The 27,806-nt window shown below is 31.3% G+C and overlaps 4 protein-coding genes and 1 non-coding gene across 10 annotated transcripts in view; 4 read left to right on the forward strand and 1 right to left on the reverse strand.

The window, feature by feature from the left end:
- Positions 4,992-12,676, forward strand: LOC109345546 (FIP1[III]-like protein). 5 transcript variants are annotated; one of them, XM_019584611.1, is made up of 9 exons: positions 4,992-5,439; positions 5,695-5,915; positions 6,092-6,155; positions 6,492-6,557; positions 6,653-6,724; positions 7,040-7,141; positions 7,226-7,410; positions 7,852-9,496; positions 11,994-12,676. In XM_019584611.1, the coding sequence occupies exons 1-9, from the start codon at positions 5,080-5,082 to the stop codon at positions 12,528-12,530; spliced, it is 3,252 nt and encodes a 1,083-aa protein (XP_019440156.1). In that variant the 5' UTR covers positions 4,992-5,079; the 3' UTR covers positions 12,531-12,676. The 5 variants fall into 5 exon arrangements, with proteins under 5 accessions (XP_019440156.1, XP_019440157.1, XP_019440158.1 ...); XM_019584612.1 differs by having other exon boundaries at positions 5,695-5,909; XM_019584613.1 differs by lacking the exon at positions 6,653-6,724.
- On the reverse strand, positions 13,560-13,631 carry TRNAT-UGU. Its single transcript has one exon. It is a non-coding gene; the product is annotated as a tRNA-Thr (tRNA).
- On the forward strand, positions 15,873-16,607 carry LOC109344824. Its single transcript, XM_019583567.1, has 2 exons — positions 15,873-16,164; positions 16,478-16,607. The coding sequence occupies exons 1-2, from the start codon at positions 15,984-15,986 to the stop codon at positions 16,591-16,593; spliced, it is 297 nt and encodes a 98-aa protein (XP_019439112.1). The 5' UTR covers positions 15,873-15,983; the 3' UTR covers positions 16,594-16,607.
- Positions 16,923-18,355, forward strand: LOC109344825 (universal stress protein PHOS32-like). The gene is made up of 4 exons (XM_019583568.1): positions 16,923-17,209; positions 17,523-17,632; positions 17,729-17,847; positions 18,138-18,355. The coding sequence occupies exons 1-4, from the start codon at positions 17,029-17,031 to the stop codon at positions 18,226-18,228; spliced, it is 501 nt and encodes a 166-aa protein (XP_019439113.1). The 5' UTR covers positions 16,923-17,028; the 3' UTR covers positions 18,229-18,355.
- LOC109345552 (swi5-dependent recombination DNA repair protein 1 homolog) overlaps positions 21,085-27,806 on the forward strand; it is a 30,723-nt gene continuing 24,001 nt past the window's right edge. The window contains exon 1 of one of the 2 annotated variants that reach the window (XM_019584624.1): positions 21,085-21,318. In XM_019584624.1, the coding sequence (XP_019440169.1) occupies positions 21,190-21,318 (129 nt within the window). In that variant the 5' untranslated portion in view covers positions 21,085-21,189. Of the gene's footprint in view, positions 21,336-27,806 lie in introns of both variants that reach the window. The other variant, XM_019584623.1, reaches the window with a different exon arrangement.

Here is a 27,806-nt window from a genome sequence, read left to right on the forward strand (position 1 = left end):
CAAAAAAATAATAGAAAAAACTTATGGAATAAGAATTTTTTATATAGTCGGTACATTAATTTTAAGAAAATTATCATTCATCTTTTAAATAAATTTAACATAAATAAATTATGAATGATAAATTGGTTGTGTATTATTCTTTATATCGTCGGTGGTGCATAAATTTTACACTCAAATTAATAAAGAAAGACACTTATGATTTTTTGTTAAAATAATTCACACAGGTTTCATATAAATTATATATTTTTCTAAGCAAATGTCTTTATATTAAATCTACAGGTAGTTCAAGGTTAGAAATTAAACTCTTTTAAATAACATTTATTAGGAAGTAAAAGTCATATATTGAAATATATAAGGTGGAAATATTTTCAATTATAATAAAAATGATGATTAATGAAACCATAAATTAATGATATTATATCAACAAAATTGGATTCATATCCTATTAAGGAATAGGTACATGTTAATATGTTCATCATATTTCAATTCCTACAAGGCACAACTAGTTCTAAAGGTGTTCATGTGCTTTGCATGTCTATTGTTTCTTTTTATTATTTTTAAAATTAATACAGCTTCTAATATTTTACTAAAACGTCTAAAATCAAACATGAAAGTAGTTTTATATATTTGTATATTTGAAAGTTGAAAGGAAGAAATTGTTGTGTGTCTGATAATGAGTGGAACTTTGCTTGATTTCTATAGTAGGGAATGAAAGTATATATGTTAACAAAATCAATTCAATACAACTATGCCTCAAAAGGTTGTTGCTGGCTTGACCTTTACGTCAAATTGATTATGATGTCTTGTTTATAAGGATTAGGATATTGATGTAAAATTCTTAAATCGTGAGAAGTTAAAGAGGAATCAATAAAGTGTTGATCTAGTGATGTAAGACCCTACTATATCTCTATGATGACTAAAAGATAGATTAAAGATTTGATTCTTATGAACGACATTTGTTGGGAGGGATAATCAAACACTCTAAAAAATATTAGTTATTTCCCCAAAAAGAGTGAGGAATATCTTTGATAATACAACAAAAGTAAATAAATTCCACTCATTTTTAAAATAATTTTTTTGATAATTTCCAAGTAGAAGCCCATATGCCATCTGTCCTAAAATTTGTGAGTGGAGTTGAGGTTTGAGACTAGAGTTTTGGGGTTTTCAATCGGTAAAGTTTGTCTCGTATTTGACCCTAATTAGTTATTGAGTTATTTTTTGAATTGAACTAGAGTCAAGTCCTAAACTTGAAGACCAATCTAACTTTAAATATTGGTCGGATTAACTTTTGAACTTGAACTCGACCATATACCTAATTAAATATAATATAATGCATAACCCTTATAGATGTTACTTACTACTATGAATATGTAATTTAATATATGAAATGACATATACATTAATATTTTGTTTATCATTTACATATATGTATATATGATGAAAAATTAGAAAATTAATAATGCTTTGGGCCAAAGAGATATCATTATTTTGTATATAACTGAATATATATGTGCAAATTTGACAAATGATTGAACATAAGATGAGTCAGGCTATGTTATGTTTGTCCTTATTTGGCCCTAAAAATAATTACAAATTACTTCATTCATTTTTTTTTCTTAAACCAAATATAGTATAAATCGAAATTACAAATTTGTTAAAAATAAATATTTTATTTCTTATATCAAATTATAAATTTGTTATTCAAGTGAAGAAAACAAATAGGGATGACAATAAGATGGGGCAAGGCAAGCACACCTAGTACTATCTTATACTTATACTCACACTTTCTGCGAGTATCCATAAGGATAAATATTATTTGTCACTATCTAACAACTTTTCAAGTTTAATTATATAATTATATATTTTGTAATTATAATATATAAAAATAATTATTAGATGTATAATAAGATATTTTAGTAATTAAAATTTATTATTAAATAATAAAAATATACATAATATATAATGTAGTACAAAGTTATAATATATAAATTATATAATTAAAAATAAGTATATAATTATGCAGGCACCTACAAATGGGTATTATGATATTTGTATTCATCAATAAGCTACCATTATAACTATGTTACATATATTTTTATTGGTATCCACCGGTTATAACTTATCATCCCTAATATGGTTAGATAATGAAAGTAAACCAATATAATAATATGGTGGAGGAAGAGGATAACATGTCCTCATTCTTGGGACAAAGGATGATGGTTATGATGTGAGACTCTTGTTTTTGTCTATCTATCTATGTCATTTTTATTATTAATTATAAGTATATTTTTTCCATTCACTTTCTTTCTATTTTCTATCAAATCAAATAACTAAAAGTTCACTACATTTTCTTCTCTTAATTTTTCTTTTCTCTACTTTTCTTTCATGATAAACCAAACAAAGTATAAATATTGATTGAATATAATTTTTGAAACTAGTAAAATGATAGTATCATATGTTTTACTTAAAAAATCTAATTTCATGTACTTTTAACAAATAGTATCATTTTACTTTATGATAATAAATTGTGTATTTGATTGATTGATGTATAATACTAAATTAACATTGATAATACAAATAATACAAAAAATACGACTTTGCTCGTAATTGTAACATTTAAAATTAACTTAATACATCATCCGTTAAATGACAAGCATCCTCGTGCAACACAAGCTAAAGATAATAATACTAAATAAATATGAATATGATATAGCATTTCTTCATTTTATTTGTCGTACCTCTAATGATTGGAATCGATATGCCACGATTATGACTCTAAAATTAAGTAAAGAGCAATGTGATTTATGAGAAAGAAATCAAAAGAATGTGTGGTCCATGTCAGTGAAACTCGAGACCCATTTTAAAGTAATATATACAAAGCATGGGAAACGAGGGCATCCATGTCTTATCAAAACATAAACAAGTGAAAAATTATTGCAGGTAACGATTCTAGTTGATTTTATGCAATAGTATTTGTCTTGGTTGATGATAAAATATAAGTAAGCGAATAAAATATTTCATTATATTATGATATATGTTATTTTTTATAGTCATTAAAAATCTAAAATTATAAAATATGTACTATTTAATCATTTGTATAAAAATATTTTAAAACACTAAAAAAATAGTATACATATCATAACTTTAGTGACTTGAGAAGACAACTTATCTCATAAATATTTTATTCTCTAAAAATAAATATTCATTCAAGTTACGAAGCCATTAGAATTAGGGTAGTGGTTAATTAATAGAAAGGTTTGAAATAGTTGTGATTGTTGGCCTTTTTGTTGGGGTGAATTGTTGTTGTTTGTACTCGAATGATATCTCCTTACTTATTTTTGGGATAAAAAACTAATTTATTTTTGGGTACGTGATTACCCCTCCCAATAAGTATTCTTATCAGCAATTAAATCCTTATCATTTTAGTTATCATGTGAATCAAGTGAGACCTTATATCATTATATTAATATTTTGTTGGCTTTAATGAATTGTTGTTAAAGAAAAAGAAGGGAAGATATGTAGTGGGACATAAATTATGTGTTACCTTCCTTGCATAATCACCATAAGTTATACCTCCAATAATTGAAGCATGTGATGAATTAGCTAAGTTACTTGTTAAAATTTATAAATCTGAGTACTCACTTAGTTAACTAAAAATAAGGATTATAATGTGGTGCAACGTTGGAGAAAAGTTTCTTCAAGCCATCAATTGTGAATTGTGTGAGCATTAGTTCCACCAGCAAGGATCAAGTTTATATTTCTAAATACTAGTGCCTATGTTGCCTATTAGTCCAGGGAATGTAGTATCTCCTGATATAAGAAGATAAGTTATTTCTTTCTACCAATGAAATCATGACATATGTCATGTTTCATCATTTTCTATAAAAATATTTTTAAAAATAAACAAAATAGCACACATGTCACATTTTTACTGGCTAAAAGAGATAAGTTATCTCCTAATACAAGGAGATACATTATTCTCATTAGTCAAAGTGATAAAGAATTTAGTTTTCAATTTGAATCCTGTGAATAGAAAAAAATACGTGTAAGAAAAGTTTTACCCTTTAAATTGATCATTCACTAAAAGATACCAATAATTTCATACAAGAAACACTAGAATCATTTAGCAAAGTGTAAATAATACACATACTTATCTTTAGTGTGGATTGAGATTCAAGTTTTATTTGGAACATTGAGAACAAAAATAAAAGTGCTCACAACTATGGTATATGAACCTTCATATCATGTCATGACCTAAATTGTTAAGGGAAGGATTGAAGGTAGATAAATAACATTATTCAATGGTAATATAGTTTTTAATATCTACTTATAAGATAAGAGGGATCATGAATAGTTCATGAATGATTTTTTTAATAAAAAGGATTTACTAAAGAACTAATTTACATTAGAATATATTATCATTTTCCTCCATAAATGTCACTTATAAAGATGAATTTTATTATTGAGTAAATACACATTTTAGTCTATCATATTTTTCGATCTTACCATTTTAGTAATTCAAAATAGAAAAGACCCAAAATGGTTTCAAAAAATCTCAAATATGAGTCAAATTAGTCCTTTTTGGGTCAAATTGTCTTTACTAAGTGTTGTAAACATGCTAAAAAAGACTAATTTGACCAACATTTAAAATTTTGGGACCATTTTAGGTCTTTTTTAAGGACTAAATCAGTAAGGTAAAAAAAAGATGAAAGACTAAAATAAATATTTACTCTTTATTATTTAACCTTATACGAGATACCTACATATTAGGTGTTGTTTCTCATCATTAGACCAAGTTTAGTTAATAATTATGACAACCGACAGACGTTTTAGAAAAAATATTTTGCTAACCATTCCCTTTACAAAATGTTTAAAAAACTAATGAGAAAACTAAGGTTTTAATTTATTTATACACCACTAGCAATGTTAACATTGATTAGCAAAATGTGAGATAATATACACACATATTATATATAAAATCACGTAAATGTTTAACTCATATTGAGCTAGGGTTTAAGACAGAGAGAGGGTTTAGCACCAATAATATGCAATTCTGCATTTTGCAGAGAAACACAGAAAATGGAAGCAGCTTTTGAGGACGATGACTTTGGAGAACTCTACGCCAACATTGAAGTTTCCAATATTCATCCCGAACCGAAACCCGAACCGAAACCCGAACCCGAAGCAAAGAGTAACTGTCCCAACCTTAACCAGAAGGACCTCGTCGATGACTCAGTTTCTCACGCGAAGGATGATTCTTCTGCGAGTGGTAGCGATGATGATTTGAAAACTGTGTTGAATGATGATGATTGCAAAGGTTCTGCTGCTGCTGCTACGGCTGTTGGTGATGAAGATGATCATCATTTGATTGATGGAGATGAATTGGTGAATAATAATGAGGTCGAATGTGGTTACGGTTCCAGAGTTTTTCATCATAAGGTTTACTCTCACTTACTCACCGGAAGTATTTTGTATTATTGATTTTTGAAACCTGCAATTCAATTCAATTATTGTTAGAAATTATGAGCTAAAACATCAGATTATGTTAATAAATGAAGTTATATTTTGATTATTTTTCAATTTTGTTATTTTTTCAATTAAACTGCTAATGTTTTTTATTTTTTCATTTACTGATTAGCATTGTTTATCTATGGAGTTTGGTTGTTTATTGTGAATTGTAATCGGTTTCTGTAGTACATGAGGAGTCGAGGAGGCTCGATGTTTGCGAACAATATGAAGGCATATAAGTCAATGGAGATGGCTTCTTACCGTTCATCTTTGAATAGAGGCAGGTGTAATGGAGATGTGTGCTTCCAGCACCTTGCTTCAAGCACTTGTCATGTTAATCCTATGTATTCTGCAGGAAACCCTATGGTGGCTCAATATGGATATGGGTCATTTCTTCCCTGGTATTGGTCAGTATAAGCATTTTTATGTACCTCAATTTGTGTGCCATTTCAATTTGTTTGCTAAACTAAACATTGTGTTAGTATGCTGTATATCATGGCAGAGTTCAATGTAATAATGAAATTCACAATGATTATAGCAGTAAATCTTATCTTCTATCCTGAGTTTTGCTCCTCCCTTGCAGGAATAATTTTGATGTAAACATTGATACGTTAGATGCAAAGCCATGGAGGGTTCCTGGAGCTAAGGTAACAGATTATTCAACTTTGATTTTAATGAGAATGCTTGGAAGCTATACCATGCTTCATTGGTGGGTATATTTTATTGTTATTGTTCCCAAAAGGTCTTTCCTTATGGCTTTTATGTGATACTTGTTTCTTGTGTTTCTCTATTTAGATTCTAGCATAATTTATCCAAATCTCTTGCTAATGGTATTGGAACTTAGGCTATTATTTTGGGCAATTGGCATTACACACTAGGTTATCTGTTTATTGTTTTGGTGGTGATATCATTCACACTTAGGTTTAATTGGAGTATCTTGCGAAACTTATCTGAAATGAACCTTACACATAAACTGTATGCAGGAGCAATTTTGCCGAATGCCCGTACAATCTGATATTCCTGTTAATGAGTCTGCGAAATTGAATCAGGTCTGTAACAATATATAGATAAAAAAAATTAACAAGTTGTGCTATTGTGGTGAATTCGCTTGTCTGATCTTGCTGATGTGGATAAGTGATTTCAGGAAACCATTAGAGAGCAAATTGATCCAGTTGTATCAAGGAGTGTGTCTAGTCCTCCATCAGATCATGAATTGGTATGCTGATGTTAAGAAGTTAGCCCATGTTACTTTGAGTATTAGGGTTCTCATTTCTTAGGAGGAGTCATCTCATGTTAGTAGCCTTATTAGGATGTGCTTCTACTACTGGCACCACATTAGTGTCTAATGCTTGACCTGTTATTGCTGAAATAAGGGTATACTCAATCATAGCAATATTCAGAGCTTCCTTTCCCCCTTCCAACCTCTTCCCATAAGTTCAATCTTCTGCTTCTGATATGTGTTTTCTTCAGGCTATATTCTTAACTGTTACATGCAAATATGATCAATACTAACAGATATTTGCTAATTTAGCCAAAAGGCAGAGCAATTCTGGTCGAGAACAGCACGGTTGAGCGCCGACCATCCATGAATGTAAAGCGTCCACGCAGTAGGGATTCTGATGTTATTATACAGGTGTGAGCACGATTAAAGTTTAGCACAATTCTTGTTCTGTAGCTGCCTTATGTCCTTTTATTCATTATGCTTGATTTTGAGCAGATCAAGGTGCTTGAGTCCTCTGATGATTGTTCTCGCAATAGTGTTGTAATGAACCCATCATTAGAAGGGGAATCTGCTGTAGGCAATAAAAAAAAAATTCCCAATTCTTCCAGTGAACATGATGTGCTGTCTGAAGATCAGTTGGAAGATGTGAAAAATTCAGTGGACTCTTCTGTTCAGGAAAGGTAAGTTGTTTATTAGATACTGGATCTAGTTGATTCCCTTCTATTTTCATAATGTCTTTTCTTTGACGACTCTTGTGCATATATCTGTTAGGACTTCATTCTGATTTTTCTACATTTTTGCATAGTTCATGTAAGATGTTTGGGTATTTGTCAAATTTAAGGTAATAATATAAGGTAGTATAGATCTGAGGGTTTTTAGTTTGTCAGACATAGAAAACCCCTATCCTCAACTCCTTCTCTTGATTTTCTGTAAAGTCTTAGTGAGTGAAAGGCATATCATTATTTGATTACATTAAGATAGTGTTGAAATTATAAGGTTTAGATATGGAAGGAGAAAAAAGAATGATCAAAATAGTAAATGGTATCGATAATATTGTGAACGATGATTAATGATATTGTGATACAAAAGACTTAATACTAACACCTATTTAATTTTCACAGAAATGGCCTGATTCTTGGTGTTGACGAAGCTAAGTGTCAGGATCAAGCAGACCAACATTCAGAAGATACTTCACAGGTGCCAGGGGGAGAAATAAAAGTAGAGAAAGGCATTGGTGTAGGCACCTACAGTGCTGATCCATGCTGGATTGAATCAGAATTGTCACTGGGTGATCAAGAGCTTAGCTTATCTTCCTATTCTGATAGTGATTCTGAGGCACCAGGAAACAGTGTACATGATGATTGTGAGAAAGGCCATATCCCTTTAAGAAGGCAATCGGTGAATTCTGTCATTGACTTGAAAGAGTCTTTGCCACTTTATTCTAAGAACTCAAAGAATGACAGGTTCAAAACAAAACCAGAAATTGTACCTTATTATTCAAGAAATAGAGGTCCAATACGAAAGGAATGGAGGTGTCAAAGTGGTAGAATCAATCCTGGTTCTAATCTTAATAGACACAGTGAAAATGATAATGATGTCTCTGTCATCCGTATGTCTAGAGCAAGGGAAATGTCTCTGTTGGACCATCAATTTGTTGATTATGGCAGATATAAAGAACGACTGCAAGATTTTGGCAGTCGTAAAGGAAGAGATGTTTCATATAATCGGGAAACAAAACAGTCATGCTATTATGACGGTGAAAGGTTTTTGGATGACCTGGTTCAGACAGTGCGTACTAAATATTCATATCGAGAAGACCAAGAAAGTTCCAGGGAGAATACAAACCAACACAACAGAAGAAATGTGGATGAGAGGAATTATTTTTGTGAACCAATTTTTCCAACTGAGCATAGTGAAGACAGAGACAGAGATTGGTATCATGCTGATTGGGGATACTCTGCTGATGAGCCAAGTCCTCAGTCTTATAGGGAGACAAGGCAGTTTTTTCCAAGACATTCATCTTTTCCTGCCAGAGGGGGGAATACTCAAAGGAGAAGAACAAATAACAGGTCCCACTTTAGAGACAGAAAGTACAATGATGATTTTGATGAATGTGAGTTTGAGTTTCTTAACAAAAGCTATAGAATGCCCACTTCTTCTGCTGAGAGAGAAATGGACTATTTAGATAATAAACACGAAGAGCAGTTTCCACACATTGATAGAGATTGGGAAAGATCTGCTCGAAGGGGTAGACATCATGATTGTCCTCCTTTAGTTTCTAATAACTTTTGGTCTGGGAAAATAGAAGATAAGTGTTCGAAATACAAACATCACCAGACTTCACATTATAGGTATTGTAGAGAATCTTCTACTGATTCAAGGAGAAATTATGTGCACGACACAAGACATAAAGATGCTACAAAAAACAGTGGCAATTATTGGCCTTGTGGTTATACTGATGCTGCTGAAGATGAGGATTTCATAATTTCTCCTGCAGAGGAGTATCAGTTTTACAAGTCCCCGTCTGAGGTCCTTAACTGGACTGAGGACGAAACTATTCATAGGCATCATGAAACTCATGCAGCATCTCTGCATACTGCGGTGCAAATTGATTATAGAAAAATGCAGCATCATCAGCTAAATATGCTAAGGAGAGGTAGTGAGAACTCTTTAAAAGGAAGCTCTAAGATTTTATACAGAGGTGAGCGGGGACAAACAGTGCAAAGATGCAGGAAGTCAGTTGATTTTGTTAATGGGGAAGTAAAGGTAACATTAGGGAAACAATGGTTGAGAGCATGTACTGCTGTACTTATATATAAGTTTCTCAAGAGCTGTTGGGATTTATTTCTTTTTGGTAGTTGTTCACTACTTCACTGTACTGCAGTCTACAATTTTTTACTGTGTTTTATCCTTTCGTTCTCAGTATTTATTTGTTTTCCTTCTGTTAAAATGGTTTTGTTTTTCTTCTCGATATTGTAGCAGAGTGCTTGAGTTTTATTATCACTATCAACCTAGTTTTGAGAGAATCTCAGGCCATGCACGTGAAACAAATCTTTGAAGTTCATGGAAGTCCTTATAACAATAATCTCAGATTTCCTTTCTGCAACTAAAATGAGACATTTTATTGCTTGAACATGCATGTTTATATTTGCACGTTTCCCATGTTTAGTATTTCATGATAAAGTAATTTTGCATTAACTGCATTTAACTACTCCACCTTGTAGGATGAGGCTTGGTTTTTATTGACCATAGATTAAGTTTTCTGTTGAGGGCGAGCCTCGGCACAATGGTAAGGTTTCCTGCCTTGTGACTTGGAAGTCATGGGTTCAAATCCCAGAAATAGTCTCTTCATTTGTGAGGGTAAGGGTGCATACATTGACCCTCCCCTGACCCCACTAGACGGGATCCTTGTGCATTGAGCCGCCCTGGCGTCCTTTATAGATTAAGATTTCTGTCCCAGTGCTCTCCTTTTCCCCATTACTTCTAAACCAGCCTGAAAAACTAGTAATTGATTGGAAATATTATTAGTAGTTAGTAGGATAGTTATTGTCTTAGTTGATTAACAATGTATAAATAGGCCATTGAGATCAATGTACTAGTTAATGAGTCATTTTGTTAAAGTGGATTTATTTTGAGTTCCTCTCCCTGCCTCCAAGAGGGAAGTCGTATCAATTGGTGTTTTCATTAAGAGTCATAATATGGTAATGGTTTGTGGTAATTAAGCTTGTTTTCATCAACCTGGCTAATTAGCATGACTGGTTCTGGTCCACATGGGTATATATTTTGGCTTGAGATAATTCTTCCACCGATGGTAATGTTTTCTGTATTATGTTTGGATTTTAATTGATTGAGTAATTGAGTTGAAACTGCTACATTGGACATTATTTCTTGCACATTTTTATTTGATTTATTTGAATTTCTCATTTAGTTATAATATTTCATCAAATATGAGCAATAGCTGATAAAACAGGTCCCTATTTTGTATCTATTACTAATATACTCTAACATGTCTGTAATGCTTGATGTGCATGCTATGCTATTTATGCTATTTTTTTACCCTTATCCTTGCAAAGTGTGCGCATGGGTTGGGTGGTTATTCATGGAAAAATAGGCCAAACAAACAAACTTGGTTGAGTTAGTTTGGTTTGGGTAAATGCCATTTTGGTCTTGGGACCCTAACCAAACCAAACCAAACTGTTGTTGATTGGGTTGGTTCTCGTGCACTGGACCCATTTATAAAACTACATTGTTTTGGTGTTTTATGTTTGGGTCCAATGCGTCTATACTCTATAGGTTGGTTCTGAAAAAATTCACAAACAACCAGATGGACCAAAACAACCCAAAAATGTGGGTTGGGTAGATGGGGTCTGACAGACCCATGCGCACCCCTACTTGAAGACTGCTAAGAGAATTGGATGAGACTATCTCTCTTAACTTGTGGAGTCTGCATTGTGTTATCACTTTCAAAAGTCTTGATTGGTTTTCCTGTAGAAATATATTTGATAGAAAGTGGATCTACTGCACATTTGATCCAGTTAAGGACCTAATTAATGGTTCGAAATTACTTTTTTGGGCAATAATGATGGTTCTGTCTTACACATTTACCTTTCGCTAATGGTGCCCGTCTGCTTAAGGCATCTTCGAAATATGCATACTGTAGTGGCTTTTTTAAATAAATAAAAAATGTAGTTCTTTAAAATGATTTCTGAAGCAAATGGTTGGCAGCCTGAAGGTATATTATTGCTTTGTTGGTTGTATGTAAAATAAATTGCCACTCTGTACCGAACTCAGTTTGTAGTGGCCTCATTTTCATGCTTTGGTTGTTTCAGAATCATTCATACTTTTAGTTCTTGAATTTCTTGTATGTCTCATAATTAGATTGGTCTAGAAGTATTTAGCTTAAATTGAAGATGTTGTACACAGTATTGCTTTTAACGGATGAATTAGCAGGGGACAACTTCAATGACTATTGTATTGTAAATTGTTTTTATATTGACTGTTTGATGGAAGCTTGAAAGAAAGTGGGTAATACCTTTCCTATCACGTTATCACTTTAATGGTCTCTTACTGCCTGAGCATTATATTAGTTTCTACTTTCATATTTGACACTCATGCTCTGCAATTTCTCACACTTACCCCACCTTCTTATTTGTTTAATGCATTATATTGCAACTTTCCATCTTTTATTTATAATACATTGATATTTTCTTGGTGTTTGGTTTGATTGTAACTATGTGATGTGTCCTTGTAATTGATTATGCAGTCTCACACAAGAAGTTCTGGAGTTTTGTGCAATGGTAGGCTAGAAAATGCGGATCAGGTGATCAGCGCTAAGAAGCGGAAAGCTATAATGAGTTTGGATGAATCACATAAGGTCATCAAATTCGACACCTCCAAATCTGAGAACAACCATGAAAATAAGAAACGGCTTCAAAACCTTCCAGATACAAGGCAAGAAGACTCAGATATTGAGGAGGGTCAGATTGTAACAGAAGAACCATACAAAAAGGCTTCTGTATCCGAACGAGATGTTTCTGAAGGTGCCACACCAGCGGTCAGTGTGAAGAAGAGAATGTCACAAAATGATAATAAATCTGAACAGTTAATAGGTGCTTATGACAAGCAAAGGATTCTCGACTCATTAGCTAAGATGGAGAAACGCAGGGAGCGCTTTAAGCAGCCTGCCACCATGAAGAAAGAAGCAGAAGAGAGTTTGAAGCTCAGCAATGACTCAATAGTAAATGCAGATGAAATGAAGCAACAAAGGCCAGCTCGAAAGAGGCGCTGGGTTGGCACTTAATTTTTACAGTTGTTTTAGGCCTTGTGTGACCTTCAAAATAAAGGGTAGACACTGCTATGAGGGAACTTGGTTGATCAAGTTATTGGTCAACTATTTTTACCCCCTTGACAATAAATTGAGATTATAAATGTTATTGTCTTTCTTTGGTTTTGCCGAATTTATAAAGCTATGTATTATGAGGATTGTAAATAACCCTGAGCTTGACATATGAATAATCAAGACAGTTTTTCATCAATATGCCCCTGGTTTAGATGAAGAATTGTTGTTGATGTATGTTTAAGAATTGATATATCAACGGAAGAAAAACTAAAACTCAGGTGTTTGAAGGTGTGGTTGAGCATCTGTATAACAACAAAATGCTACAGAATTCATTGAGGAATTTGCAGAGTCAAATAAAAAGCAATGCTGATTTAACTTAAGGGCATCGATGGTAATGATGTGGATGGTGAAAGTGATTATGACTTGTATGCTTTCTTTATCAAATTGATTCCGAATCCAAGGTGAATGCCATGGCTTGAAGTAGGAGTGATCTTGAGGCCAATTTGCTTGTGGCTCTCTTGGATAGAAGGCTTTGCTTCATACTGAAGTTTGTTAGAAGATTTTAGAACTTTGAAATATATTTATGATAGGTTCACAAAACTTCCCTTCTTTTTCAATACAATAAACGGCTTTTGATGACAACAAAATATGACATCATTGCATTTGTTGTGAAGATATTTCTCCTTAACTTGCATGGCATGCAGTGAGAGTAATACAGTTCCATCTTACTGCATTGAATTCAGTTCCAGATTTTGTCCAGAAGCTACTTACAAAGTAAAAGAATTAGGAAAAAGATGAGTTAATGATGTATGTGCCTCTTTCAATTTCTTACGAAATTTCTAAATGTTGGATTAATTATCCATTCTACCAAACACTTGTTCTATCCGTGGAAAAAATCAAGCAACACTGCTTATGCTCTTATATGTTATTACTTCAGGAGTATAGTTTGAATTTGTAATCACAAGGAATATATAAAAACACTAAAATGATTGCCCCCATGCAGGATCGAACTACAGACCTTCAGTTTACAAGACTGACGCTCTACCACTGAGCTATAGGGGCTTGTTGTCTTCAATTTTTTATATCACCTTTATTAGCAACTATTTTTTTGGTTAGTATAGATGATACTTGTGAGAAAATTTTGTTCAAAGGTTTTATATTACCAATATGGTGAAAGAAAAATTCAGTTCAAAGGATTTATATTACCAAGACTGGCCCTTTACTTCATAATCATCTCATGTTTATTGTTTTAGACTGATCAATTAATAAAAATTTAGAGAGACTTTTTTTTGGTGAATGTGTTGGAGAGCATAGAAAGATTTTTTGGGTTAAGTGGGATACAACATGTTTAGACCAATATAGGAGCCTTGGGCATTAAGGATTTGGAATCAGTTAATTAGCTCAGCTTGATAAATGGAGATGATGATGCTTAATAAAGAGAGATTCTTTTTGGGTTAAGGTCCTAAATTCTAAATATGGAGACCCAAGTAACTCTGGTTCCGGGTGTAAAAAAATAGAAGAGTCTAAGACGTCACTTTGGTGGAAAGACCTAAAGAGAGTGGCCGTTGGGACAATCTTTCGTCAAGAATAATTGGTGAGTGGTTTTAAAAAGGTATTGGAGAACATGAACAAAACACAATTCTGGTCTGCGAATAAATAGGCTGGTTAGTCAATTATGTGGAAGGAAAGACGATGAGTGAAAATGGAAATTAAGTTGGAGGAAAGAACCTTTTGACTGAAATTCCGGAAGAAACCTAAGATTGATGAGTTGATGAATGTGTTTAATCTTGCATTTACTAAGGAAGCAAGTATAGTATAACAAAGTTGGATTTATGATGTATCAAATATATATACCATTAAATCACCTTATAATATTATCTAGCAACAAGGTGACAATCTAGGAGATGATAGAAAGTTGTTTCACGATTTGGAAATATGTGGCACCGTTGAGGACTCGTATGCTAGCCTGGAGAGGTATATTGGATAGACTTCTCTGCAAATTAAATTTAGCACAAAGGAGGTGTGCATAACAACAACTTTACCAATGTTATGTGTCAATTCAATATTACCATCGTCAAGTTAGGAACATCTGTTACAACACTCCCTATTAGTAGAAGGCAAAAGTTTGTTCAATATTTTGATAGTGATATGGATGGCTGAAAGTTGGATGATTAAGATGAGAACACAACTATAGATAAAATTGTGAATGCGATAAAACTCAAGTTATGACTTTGGATAGATCAAAAGAAAATTCAAGCATGCAACCATGTCTTGGTTCAAATGAAATGCTAATCAATTTTTTGTTTGTTTGTAATGTTATTGTAGGTGAATTTAGATATTGTAAGAATCTTTAATGTAATTGTGCTGATATTATTGTGCTAGCATTCTTAATTATATTAATTTGTATTTGGGTACTTTCATGACCTCTATTTTTTAATGAAATGTACTTATAAAAAACTATAATACAAAGTGCTTTTAACATTCTAATTAATGTTACTCCTTTTGGTCAAAAGTTTCAATATATTGGTTATTTTTTTATTAGCAATGGTAAGTATTTTGTTATGGGTGACTATGAAGCACACATTCTGATATGTGTGTCGGATACGATATGTATCCGATATATCGACATATTTTTTTTCCTCTAAAATACAGATATGATACGTTCAGGGATACGCGTATAAAATAATAAAAACACATAAAATATGATAAAATTATAAGTGTAAATCAAAATATCCTAAGTAAAAACTATAATGAAAATTTAAAATCATTGCCCTCCATAACAAATCTATCTTATCCTATTTTAATGAAAAAGAATCTATCATAAAATCATTGTCCTCTATAACAAATCTATATTATATTATTTTAATGAAAACGAATCTATCTTATCCATTTTATTGAAAACGAATCTATATATCTTATACTTCACTGAAAACGAATCCATATATCATATATTTTATTGAAAACGAATAGGATACATGTCTTAATATTTATTTATTTAATTTTAATTTTTTAATTTTTGGATACTCTATGGATATGTACCATCGCATATCCGTGTCGGATACATGTCGAACACCGACATGTGATAGTGTTTGACGAGTCCGTACTTGAGAAATGGGTAAGACTCCACCCTCAATCTCCTTCACCTTAAATATATTGTTACTTGATTTCCATCCAAGTGGGAGACAATTAGAACCCACCCTTGTAGAGTAGTTAAATCTCAGCCACCAAATGACAACGCAACTATCGCATTCTCATTTTGTTTGTGCCCCACAAATTGTAGTATACCTCATCAAGCTTAATGTCATGTCTTGTGAAACATTCAGATAAAAGTATAACAACAATAATAAAAACCAAACACAAAAAAGGTTTCATTTAATAAAAACATCTTGGTCATTGTTACATAGAGAAGATAAAATGGCAAGTTCAGGAAGGAAATTAGGCGTAGCTATGGATTTCTCACCATGCAGCATCAAAGCACTGAAATGGACGGTGGATAACGTTGTGAAAGAAGGTGATCTTCTCATTCTTGTTATCATTCGTCCCTCTCAACACTACGAGCATGGAGAGATGCAGCTATGGGAAGTTACTGGCTCTCGTAAGTATAAATATATTTCCATGTTCAACAAAATTTTCATGTATATGGAAGAATAAGAAAAATGTTTCTTCTTGCATGAGTAAATTATATTTACAATGTGTCATGTGTGGGCAAATAAATGGAATACAAATTGTTAATTAATAATTTATAGGGTTTTTTTAGAATCTAGTTTTTTTAATTTCTTCCACATGCATTAGTCATGAATCATATGTTACTAGGGAGATGCATAATTGATTCATTTCATTTTAATAATAGTTTTGCTAATTATCTTCAATATTCATTAATGGGTTTATCTCTGTTGATCTAAATGCAGCTCTCATACCTCTCTCCGAGTTCTCTGATTCTACAAACATGAAGAAATATGGACTGAATCTCCAATCTGAAGCAGTTGCTATTGTCACAATTGCCGCAAAAGAGAAAAATGCATGATTTATTTTGCTCAACAAATTGTTCATATATATATATATATATATATATATAGGTATGTACCATCGCATATCCGTGTCGGATACATGTCGAACACCGACATGTGATAGTGTTTGACGAGTCCGTACTTGAGAAATGGGTAAGACTCCACCCTCAATCTCCTTCACCTTAAATATATTGTTACTTGATTTCCATCCAAGTGGGAGACAATTAGAACCCACCCTTGTAGAGTAGTTAAATCTCAGCCACCAAATGACAACGCAACTATCGCATTCTCATTTTGTTTGTGCCCCACAAATTGTAGTATACCTCATCAAGCTTAATGTCATGTCTTGTGAAACATTCAGATAAAAGTATAACAACAATAATAAAAACCAAACACAAAAAAGGTTTCATTTAATAAAAACATCTTGGTCATTGTTACATAGAGAAGATAAAATGGCAAGTTCAGGAAGGAAATTAGGCGTAGCTATGGATTTCTCACCATGCAGCATCAAAGCACTGAAATGGACGGTGGATAACGTTGTGAAAGAAGGTGATCTTCTCATTCTTGTTATCATTCGTCCCTCTCAACACTACGAGCATGGAGAGATGCAGCTATGGGAAGTTACTGGCTCTCGTAAGTATAAATATATTTCCATGTTCAACAAAATTTTCATGTATATGGAAGAATAAGAAAAATGTTTCTTCTTGCATGAGTAAATTATATTTACAATGTGTCATGTGTGGGCAAATAAATGGAATACAAATTGTTAATTAATAATTTATAGGGTTTTTTTAGAATCTAGTTTTTTTAATTTCTTCCACATGCATTAGTCATGAATCATATGTTACTAGGGAGATGCATAATTGATTCATTTCATTTTAATAATAGTTTTGCTAATTATCTTCAATATTCATTAATGGGTTTATCTCTGTTGATCTAAATGCAGCTCTCATACCTCTCTCCGAGTTCTCTGATTCTACAAACATGAAGAAATATGGACTGAATCTCCAATCTGAAGCAGTTGCTATTGTCACAATTGCCGCAAAAGAGAAAAATGCATGATTTATTTTGCTCAACAAATTGTTCATATATATATATATATATATATATATAGGTACATTTTCATGAAAGTAATTTAGAGGTTTATGGCAGGTTGTGCCACTAATGAAGATATATTGGGGAGATCCTCGTGAGAAGCTATTGGAAGCAATTGATCATATACCTCTAAACAGCATTTTCATAGGAAATAGAGGCCTTGGTCCCCTCAGAAGGTACCTACAATTAATTCCACCAATGCCCCTAAATGTTGTATTTCATGCATTGTATTTTGCTTATTTCTTCTAGTACTTGAGTTGTTGGGTTGAATGAATTTCACTGTGTGTGTTTTCTTTGAAAAACGTTTTCTAAAACTTGAATGGTGATACTAAATAAACAACCTAGCTAAAAGATTTCAGCATGAATGAATATTGAGATACTAGGGTATTTTAATATGAGAAATAGATGTATTATATATGGATATAATTGTTGATTTGTTAATGTAATTTTTTACCACATTTTACAGGGCCATAATGGGCAGTGTCAGCAACTATGTGGTGAATAACGCCTCTTGTCCAGTCACTGTGGTGAAGAGTGAACATGGACACCACCATTAATTATTTTTCTAATTTGATGTAGAAAAAGAAGAATTCTTGTGTTTTCTTCCTCCGGGTGAATCATACACTTTTAAAATCATGATGGGACATGTATTGGTATTGGAGTACTAAAAAAATGTATGGTAGAAATGGTATAACAAGAAGCTTGTACTAGGTTAAGTATTAAAGATATATGATAAATTATTTTTGAAGATGATAGGTGGTTAAAAAGTTAGGAATTAGCAAGTTAGGTTTATGTTAGTTACTTGTTTTACAAGTTTTCTTTTCATTCTTTTCTCTCTTGTTTATTATATTGACTACTTCTTATTCAATCAATTCAATTCAATTCATTCAATGAGAATATTATCAATTTTTGTTTCTCATTCTTCTTTCTTTAAGCTTATTTAAACTTTCTTTTATATATTTCTTGATTAATCAATAAACTTTCTTTTTATGACTCTTACAACATTTTAATATTAAATTTTGATATCCATGGAGGATTATATAGTTGTAACCAATGTGTTCACAATGTATAAATTTGGAGTGTACTATGTATATACTAGCATAAATCAGTTTTTTATACCAATAATATCTTCCCACAGAATAATTTACATAATAACTTGTACAGACGAACAAAATTGACCGAAATAATTATTGTCAATGTTAGATAAATGATCAAGCTTAAAATTTATTTAAACTTAAATAATGACTTACCAAAAAAATACCTGAAATTAAGTTCAAAATTTTAAAATTTGTTGCGAATATATTTTACTTCATTGGTTTTTTTTAAATTCATTATATATTCACAAACAAGTCATTGACCACAACAATCATATTTATTTATTCACTTCTGTAGCAGCACAATTGCAAAAGCAAAATTCACCTATACACTTTGCTGCATTGCATAGTGTTTCACAATGTTTAATAGTGTGTTAGACATCGCACTTGACTAGCTAGTTTAACAGCTTGGACCATCAAACCTTACAAATAAAAACTATTATTAAAAAGAGGTAATAAATTAATATACTTTAAATTATTTTTCTAGCACAGAAAAATAAATAAATAAAGATATAGCTAGTTTTTACACAGACATATTCGTATAGTGATTATTCTAGTTCCTACTTTTTAGTTGCTAAGTTTCATTTCAACCAATCCATATGTATGTCACCTAGCCACAGATTAGTGAGAAAGAATAGTAACACTTACCATATGCAAAAACAAAGAGGAACACAAAGAGAAACACTTGAAGTGAAGCTTTTCCCATAAACCTAATATGTTGGTTTATCTAAGAGAGGTTTCCACACAGCTATTCTTCGTATCTGTTTGGGATAGAAAGTTGTGATATGCATCACATTTATATCGGAGAAATAATTTTTTTAATATGTGCCAAGAATCATTATGTAAACATATTCTCTAGGAAGATTTCATTGCTCATAAACAAAAAAAAAACATATTGTCTAGAATCATCGTAAATCTATATATTTAATTTTTTCAAACATGCATCACATAAAATTCAAAGTTTCTATTCATTCCACAAATCAAATTTCATTTCCCCTTTAATATTTAGCATATGAATTATTCATATCAGAGAAATAATATTATTTTGGAGTAAACTATTCTCACACCATGATGCTTAACTTAATTATTAATTTACCATACCAAAACTCATTTTTAAACATCTACTATCATCTCATAAATGTGAAGTAAGTATATTTATTTTCATAATTTTTTTATGAACAAATGTATTAAAAACGGGCGCAGTGTCAACCCAATTATAATTTATAATAAAGTTCAATAAAAGTATAAGGATCAATATACCATTGAGTAAATATGTAAGAAAACAATCTATTATTTTTTTAGAACCAAACCCAAGATCTAATTTGGTTATGAATAAAACAAACATTTTCCTATCTAAAAATAATATCATTTCTCATGCTTCAAATTGACCACATAATAGAGAACCATAACATTCTCTATAAAGATTTCTCTTTACTAATTTTGTAGAGAAAATCATAAACCTGAATCGCTTCCACAATCGAATTCGGCAAACTATAATCTAGATGTAGCACGGAATAAAAATCAATCCACACATTGGTGACAAAGGAACACAATAAGAATATGTGCTTAATATGTTCATCATGCAAAAGACATATAATACACTTTAAATCATATGTCCCAATAATATTTTTGTTATAAAACCTGGTTCTACTTGCTACTATTTCATTAAAAAAATTCCACATTAAACAACAAACCTTGAAAACAAACAATTAATCCAACATGAATAAGAATATTACCTGAAAAATAAAGAGGTTGGAAATTAGCAAGTATCTCTGATGATAATTTGATTAGCTTGTGTAAAAATTTAACATTAGGAGTAAAAATGACAAATACTAATTAAAAAAGTGGAGGATTTAATTGACATTTTTAATTAGAAGATCAAATTGAAAATTAAAAATAGGATAAAAAATCAAAACAATGGTTTAGCAGATATATTATTTATTGTACGTAATAAGTAATAAAAAAGATAACAATGTTTCACCAAACTCAATTTCATAAAATGAGTAGTGCCATATACTCGTTATAATGAACAACTTTTTTGTCTTTATTATTGGATCACTCTTAGTCACACACAATGCGAACTAACTTGAGTAATTAGTGACCTTTTGTTTATGAATATATGGTAAAACAAGTATTTTTCATACATCAATGGACCTCATGGAGAAGACATTTTTAAGGAGGAATTAATGTATGGTGATCATATTGGTCAAATTTGAATTCCATGTGAATTTGTGTCATCCCCAAAACTCCGTAAAACAATGCCAAAATAGAAACATAAACAAGTGGTTATTATTCATTATGGCATCCTATATATTTTCATGCTCAATTAACCTAAAACCATATCTCTCAAGCTTAATTCTCCTTTACAAACAATATTCTCAATAATCCATTTTCCTCTTGCATCCTAATTCCCAAGTAACAACAATGAAGATCAACAAGCAAACCTTGTTCTCTATCATCCTCATATGTTTTGCTCTAGTTGGCAAATCCATGTCCCATGACAAGCCATCAACAACAGAGACACCATCATCGTCACCAACAACAACACCATCAGCATCATCACCAACAACATCAGAAACAACAACACCACCAGCATCATCACCAACAACATCAGAAACAACAACACCACCAGCATCATCACCAACAACATCAGAAACAACAACACCACCAGCATCATCACCAACAACATCAGAAACAACAACACCATCATCATCACCAAGTGACCAATTCTCTGACACTCCATCTGTGGATCCCCCTTCTGATTCACCAGCTCCAACACCAGATGGTGGTGCCTCTGGTTACTCTTCACCCTCCACTGTCTCTATCTCGGATTACCTCAAAGAAAAATATGGTGACCAATCAAAAGCTGAATATAACCCAGACCTTGAAAAGATATGTGGCCACACACACCAACCCGATGTGTGCCTTGCCACAATCTCACCCTTGATCAAGAACAAGAAGAAGTTTGATGTTGTTCGTATTCTTGAAGCTTCCATAAAAGTTTCGAAAGAAAACATTAAGGATATTGTAGAAAAGATTGAGAAGCAAGCTAAAGAGTCGGGTGAGAATGATGAATCACTGAATGAATGCAAGGAAAATTATAGTAAAGCTTTGGATAACCTTCACAAAGCATTGGAAGCAATTCGTGCTAAAAACTATGGGAAAGTAACTATCCTTCTAAGTGGTGCATTGGCTGATGTTTCAACTGCTGAAAGTAAGATTGTGGATATGCAATTATCTAATTTCAAGGTTGAACCCTTCAGTTTTGCTAGTGTTACTGCCAGCAATTGCCTCTCCATTGCTTCTTTGGTTCCCAACTAACCAATGTGTGCATACCCAACTTCCTTCAACACATGGTGGAGTTAAGCTTTGATCTATAGATCATTCATTCTTTAACAAGATATGATATATAACTATTGATTAATGTCCACTTTTTGTATTTTTCTTCTTCTTTTCATTTTTACTAAATACTAGAGTAGCATCCGTGAAATGCACGAGATGTTAAATAAGTCATTCATACTCATTGTAATAATAAGGATTGTTTCCATTGTTGAATTCAATAATGGATGTTATCCATATAAGCTTGTTCTATTATTGTGAAGTATCAACATTATAATAAATCTATTGTAATTCAAGAGTATCAAATTAAATTTTACTTTATTTAATTTCTTGAGAATATTCACTTCAATAGTAAATAAGCACTTCAATTAAAATTAAAATTGATATTTTATCCACATTTTTATAGATTGTTTGGAAGTTTCAAATTGTTTAATTTTTATATTATGGGTATTCGATTTCGTTCAATGCAAAGCTTCATTGCCCTTATTATATTATTAATTTTGTCTAATTTTTTATTTTTAAAACTTGATAATGATGCTACAAATATATGGTAGAAGTTGTGTTCTTCTTTTTAATTATTGATATGTCATTCTATCTCTCAATCAACTTAAAAGTTTAGATTTTTAATTTTTGGGATGTGAAGGAACTTCTGTTAGGTATAAGTGGCCTAGGAACACCTAGATGGGGAGGGTTGAATAGGTGTAACGGTTATTAATCACCACTTCTTGAACCAAACCAAAACCCAACTATTGGAAGCAACACAATTAATCAATTAACAACACGCCTTAATCGATTAACTAATGCACATAACAGAATGATCAGACAAACAGATTGCACAGTTATTTAAACACAATTGAACAGAGATAATTCAGATATATTTACGCACAAATAATAAGCATATGACAGTAAACAAATATCCAGAATATTAGTTGCTGATTCAATTTATAACAGCAAGAAACTTTAAAGAAGATTCAAAGAGAAAAAGAGTGCACAAAAGGATTTTTATCCTGGTTCGTTTGTGGTCCACTGTAAACTACATCTAGGCCTCCCCTTCTGATCTAGGGAGATTTTCTTCTTCACAATATTGAGTTAAAGTATGAATACACACACCAATTCAATTACAAGCACATAGGATGCTTGTCGCGCCCCCGATTTTCGTCTACATGACCTCATTAGAGTCGTCACTACATTTTTTTCAGTCAAAAAATGTAGAAAAATCTTTGGACCCAATAACGTTGGGCCTTGGACTTTGATATCCAGGTTCGGGAGTCGATTACACCATAGGGAAGGTATTAACACCCTAGTTGTCCGTTTGAACGGTATCCTATTATATTGCATGGATTATTAATTGTGTTATTATTATTATTTTATTTGATTGTGTGATTAATTAATTAATTATTATGAAGAATTTTTTTATTTATTATTGTGCCTGACAAGAATGACCCTGGTCCTACGTATCCCTATTAAGAGAATCAAAGTTTACATAGTTCTTTAGGTCGAAAAAGTTTATTTGGTTGAGTTAATTTTATTCATTAAAAATAGTAAAGTTTAAATTCTTTTTTTTGAAAAAAAGATGTGAGCGAACCATAGCCCTTACGTCCAATACCGCATCTCATATTAAAACTTGGTTAAGAAATTCGAAATTTTGTTTTTTTTAAGACGTGAAAATATAACTAGTCTTATTAATCATAAGGAAGTGAAGTGTAACCCTTACGTCCGACACCGCATCATACTTTACGATCTGAGTTAAATATTATTTTATTTTTTTGTTGACTCATGGATGCTTGTTGTTTTTGTTTTTTTAATATGTTTTAAATTGATATATAATGATAAACTAATTAATTACATATTTTGCTTCAAAACTAAGTATTTATTAAAACATGTTGTAGTATGTATACAAAGAGTGTATTGTTTATGCATTTACCTTTTTGATGTAGTTATAATTATATGTTACAACCATGATAATTATTATTACTAATACAATTATTGATAATAAAAATAAAACAAATATACAAGCAAGTAATGAAAATTACATACCTCTCATAGCGAATCCAACAACAATGAAATGTTGCAACACAAAAAAGGTGCAAAAAAGGCTAACCAATGCAAACAAACATATAATGGAGGTAGGGACATCGATTTGGACATGTATATGAAGCTTCTCTACAATGTATACTAATGCAATTATAATTCCTCTTGAGTTTCTTTGTATTTTTTCCTCATTTTTTGGGCGGTGTTCTTGTGTATGGGAGATCTTGAATTATTGTGGATTTCTTGGTTTTTGGTTGGATGAATATGTGTGAAAGATAATGTCTAGAGAAGAGAGAAAGGATTGAAAAGCGAATTGTTTTTTATTGAGAGGATTGTTGTATGATGTAGTATATTTTGATGTTGGTGTGGATGAGAGATTTTGTGTATGGAAGATAATGTTTAGGGAGATTGTGGATCCGTTAGGAAAGAAAAAAATGGTATGAACATTTTTGGCGTTTTCTCTAGTGTCTCTTAAGGGAAGACCCCATCTATTTATAGCCAAAACCATATGAACACCAATTAATTCCTAGGAGAACATTAAGGGATTATGATTTTTTTTTTCTAATTCCCAATCTGATTTTTATCACACTTAAATGCAAGTTTTAATAGACAATTTTTCATACTCAATCAATGTATTTAATTCCAGCACATGGCCAAATTGCAAAAAAATCAATCAACATCCAAATCTTTCAAAATTCAAATCTCCACCATAATGATTATTAAAGCTCGAATTACAAATATTTGATTTTATTCTCATGGCCTTCAATATTCAAAAATTCAATTTCAATAATGATGATGAAAATATTTGATTTTATTCTCATTCAAATTTCGAATTTAAATAATAATGATCATGATTTGAAGCTTGAATTGAAAATATTTCTTGATGTAGGACACTTAGAAAGTGTTAGGACCCAACAATCATTTTTTATACCTCTTTTAAAAAACGAAAATGGATTAAATATATGTCATTATGATGTATCATTCATTAAATATTCATATCTCCTTTATCTCTTTATTTGCTGGAAATAATTTTCTTTGGAATCAATTGAAATAAAATCATTAAGTGCTAATGAATTCATTTATTTGATTTATTACCCCTTTTTCGAACAAAAATTAATTCATGTAATCTAATCGGATTCACATAAAATATATATTTAAGTTGATGAAATTTGTATCAAAAATATTTATTGAAAATTTGGTTTTTTTGAAGTATTTTTGGGCCGAACAAAATTGGATATTCACAACGCTTCTTTCTTGAAATCTAGGACCCCTAAATCCTTAGTTTGACTCTATCATTCGCCTGAGAAAACATTTCTCACGAAACAGCCCCAACCAAGATTCTTGTCCTCAAATCAAGACTTCCTAGCCTTGGTGAAGAACCTCAATCTCTATGGTGATCTGACACAAGAGACTAATCCAGAAATACACAAAAACAGGTTAAACAGTTAGGTATACTTAGCACAATAATACTTGGAATATAACAAGAAAAGACTTAAAGACTAACCCACTCACTAATCACTCAAGCCATCAAGAATTATGTGAGTTAATCAAAACAGTCATATAATCTCTCTAAAAATCTATCTAATGCATGAACATGTGAGCAAGATAAGAATGAGCATAAAAGTATGTAAAACAGTATCCAAAAACCAGAAATCAGATTAGCATAAGAACTCTCTTCTCACACATGCAATCTCTCTTGCAAATATAGTAAACAATATGCAAAATGCTTTTCTAAACAACCCTATACAATAGAATGCAATGCTATGGTTTTCTGAACGTTGCCACTTATTTATAGCAAGTAGTTTTGACATTTAGATTCGTTGCAAACAGTTAAACCAGAAATTAGTTATAACAAATAACAGACTAGTTAATCGATTAACTACCCGTTAATCGATTAACCATGCAACAGAATGACACAGAAAATAGTTGTAACAGAAAGCGTTGATTTAACAAAAAAGCAGTTGAGTTAATCGATTAAGTCACCATGTTAATCGATTAATTGGCACATTAAAGTACATGTTTCAAAAGGTAAACTTCTCATACGTTATGCATTATATACATGTTATAGCAATTATATTATGCCTAATATGTACATATAACATGTATGAATAATGCATGAACATACAATTAACTAGATGATATGTCTCATAGATATGATATGACAATTAAGATGGCTTGAGAGACTAGCACCACCTAGATTCGCCTAACGTATACCCACTTATTACGGCACACATCCTAGACTACTTAGAATATTGACTCAAATTATATCTTAGTCTAGATATGACCAAATGGGCATAAGACATGTTGATTGTTGAACCATCTTCAAGCTTTAATAGAACTTTGTCTTCATCAAAATATAGGCAACGAACGACTAGTGTTATCCTTGACACTTTGCACTTTCAACTTCTCCAAGTTAGGATCTTTAGTAGCAATACATATTTGACTTTATGAGTTTGATTCCAGGTTTGCAATTTTTTTATTAAAGTTGATTTGTTTATACTTTTAAATTCAACAATAATTTTATGAGGAAAAAGGAACCTTAGTGATGAAGTGACGAGTGGAAGAGTAATATCTATTTATTTATTTATTTCCAAAGCTTAAAAGTTGTGTTCCTCTTTTCAACTACTGATATGTGCTTCTCTTTGATAATAAACTTAAAAGTTCAGATTTTTAGGCGTTAAGGAACTCCTCTAAATTAAGATCTTTCACTACAATGCTAAACAAAATATATAGTAACTATACATTTCAATTGATTTTAAAATATTCTCAATTAATATTATTTAATCATTTTTTAAAATTTATTCTTTTCACATCAATGATTATTCTCAATTAATCAATTGATCATATCTGAAGATTATGTCGTTCACAATACCATTCAATAATTTTTGTTTGGAACACATAAATTTATTGGTTATTTTCATTTTTAAGTAATTATTTATAACAAACTTAAAGCTTACTCAGCTTTAGCTTGAGGTGACGTGTTAGATAATATTTAGATTGATAAATAATTAACCTATATATAATTTAGTTAATCTCACTTTATATGAGTTTATCTATAATTTATCTTTATCTGTTAATTATTATTTGAACTTATCATCTTACCGTTTGTAATAACATCTGCTTATATAATAAAATTGTTTGAGACTAACTCAAGTTTCATCATTATTTACCATATTAAATTTCTACAATATGAACCTCTTGTAAGAAGTTGATTTTTTAAAATAGAATTTTAAGATTTACCATATCAATTTAAAATATGAATAAAAGATCAGTTAAATCTTACTTTATTTGACTATTTTACTCTTGGTGTGAATATTATTGAGAAATTAAATAAAAAATTCCTTAAATCCAATTATTTTTTGAAAAATGCATGTATTTTAGAGTAATTAATATTTGATAAAATCAAACCAAACAATAATTATGATTGAATTGCTATAAAAACTTACACATAGGTCATGAAAGTTAATATTAAAAATGTCCGTTGAATAAAATTAAATTATTTGTATAAGATGAAAAAGTGTTTCCCACTTACTAAATGAACTCTAAAAATACCCACTTACTATCGTGTCTTATACATTAAGAGTATAAATGACTTATTTAACACCTCATGTATTTTATGGGTGCTACTTTATTAAATTAGAAAAAAGAAAAGAAGAAAAAATAAAACAAGA

The sequence above is a fragment of the Lupinus angustifolius genome, chromosome LG04 (assembly GCF_001865875.1).
Source record: "Lupinus angustifolius cultivar Tanjil chromosome LG04, LupAngTanjil_v1.0, whole genome shotgun sequence".
Lineage (NCBI taxonomy): Eukaryota > Viridiplantae > Streptophyta > Magnoliopsida > Fabales > Fabaceae > Lupinus > Lupinus angustifolius.

What these genes read in the sequence shown, in the direction of transcription:
- LOC109344825 (XM_019583568.1), top strand. Translation starts at nt 17,029, where the DNA reads ATGGCAAGTTCAGGAAGGAAATTAGGCGTAGCTATGGATTTCTCACCA. An exon ending in TTGCCGCAAAAGAGAAAAAT is followed by an intron (nt 17,633 to 17,728) that starts GCATGATTTATT and finishes GGTTTATGGCAG; the next exon opens with GTTGTGCCACTAATGAAGAT. An exon ending in GGCCTTGGTCCCCTCAGAAG is followed by an intron (nt 17,848 to 18,137) that starts GTACCTACAATT and finishes CACATTTTACAG; the next exon opens with GGCCATAATGGGCAGTGTCA.
- LOC109345546 (XM_019584611.1), top strand. Translation starts at nt 5,080, where the DNA reads ATGGAAGCAGCTTTTGAGGACGATGACTTTGGAGAACTCTACGCCAAC. An exon ending in CTCCATCAGATCATGAATTG is followed by an intron (nt 6,725 to 7,039) that starts GTATGCTGATGT and finishes TTGCTAATTTAG; the next exon opens with CCAAAAGGCAGAGCAATTCT. An exon ending in GACTCTTCTGTTCAGGAAAG is followed by an intron (nt 7,411 to 7,851) that starts GTAAGTTGTTTA and finishes TAATTTTCACAG; the next exon opens with AAATGGCCTGATTCTTGGTG.
- LOC109344824 (XM_019583567.1), top strand. Translation starts at nt 15,984, where the DNA reads ATGGCAAGTTCAGGAAGGAAATTAGGCGTAGCTATGGATTTCTCACCA. An exon ending in ATGGGAAGTTACTGGCTCTC is followed by an intron (nt 16,165 to 16,477) that starts GTAAGTATAAAT and finishes ATCTAAATGCAG; the next exon opens with CTCTCATACCTCTCTCCGAG.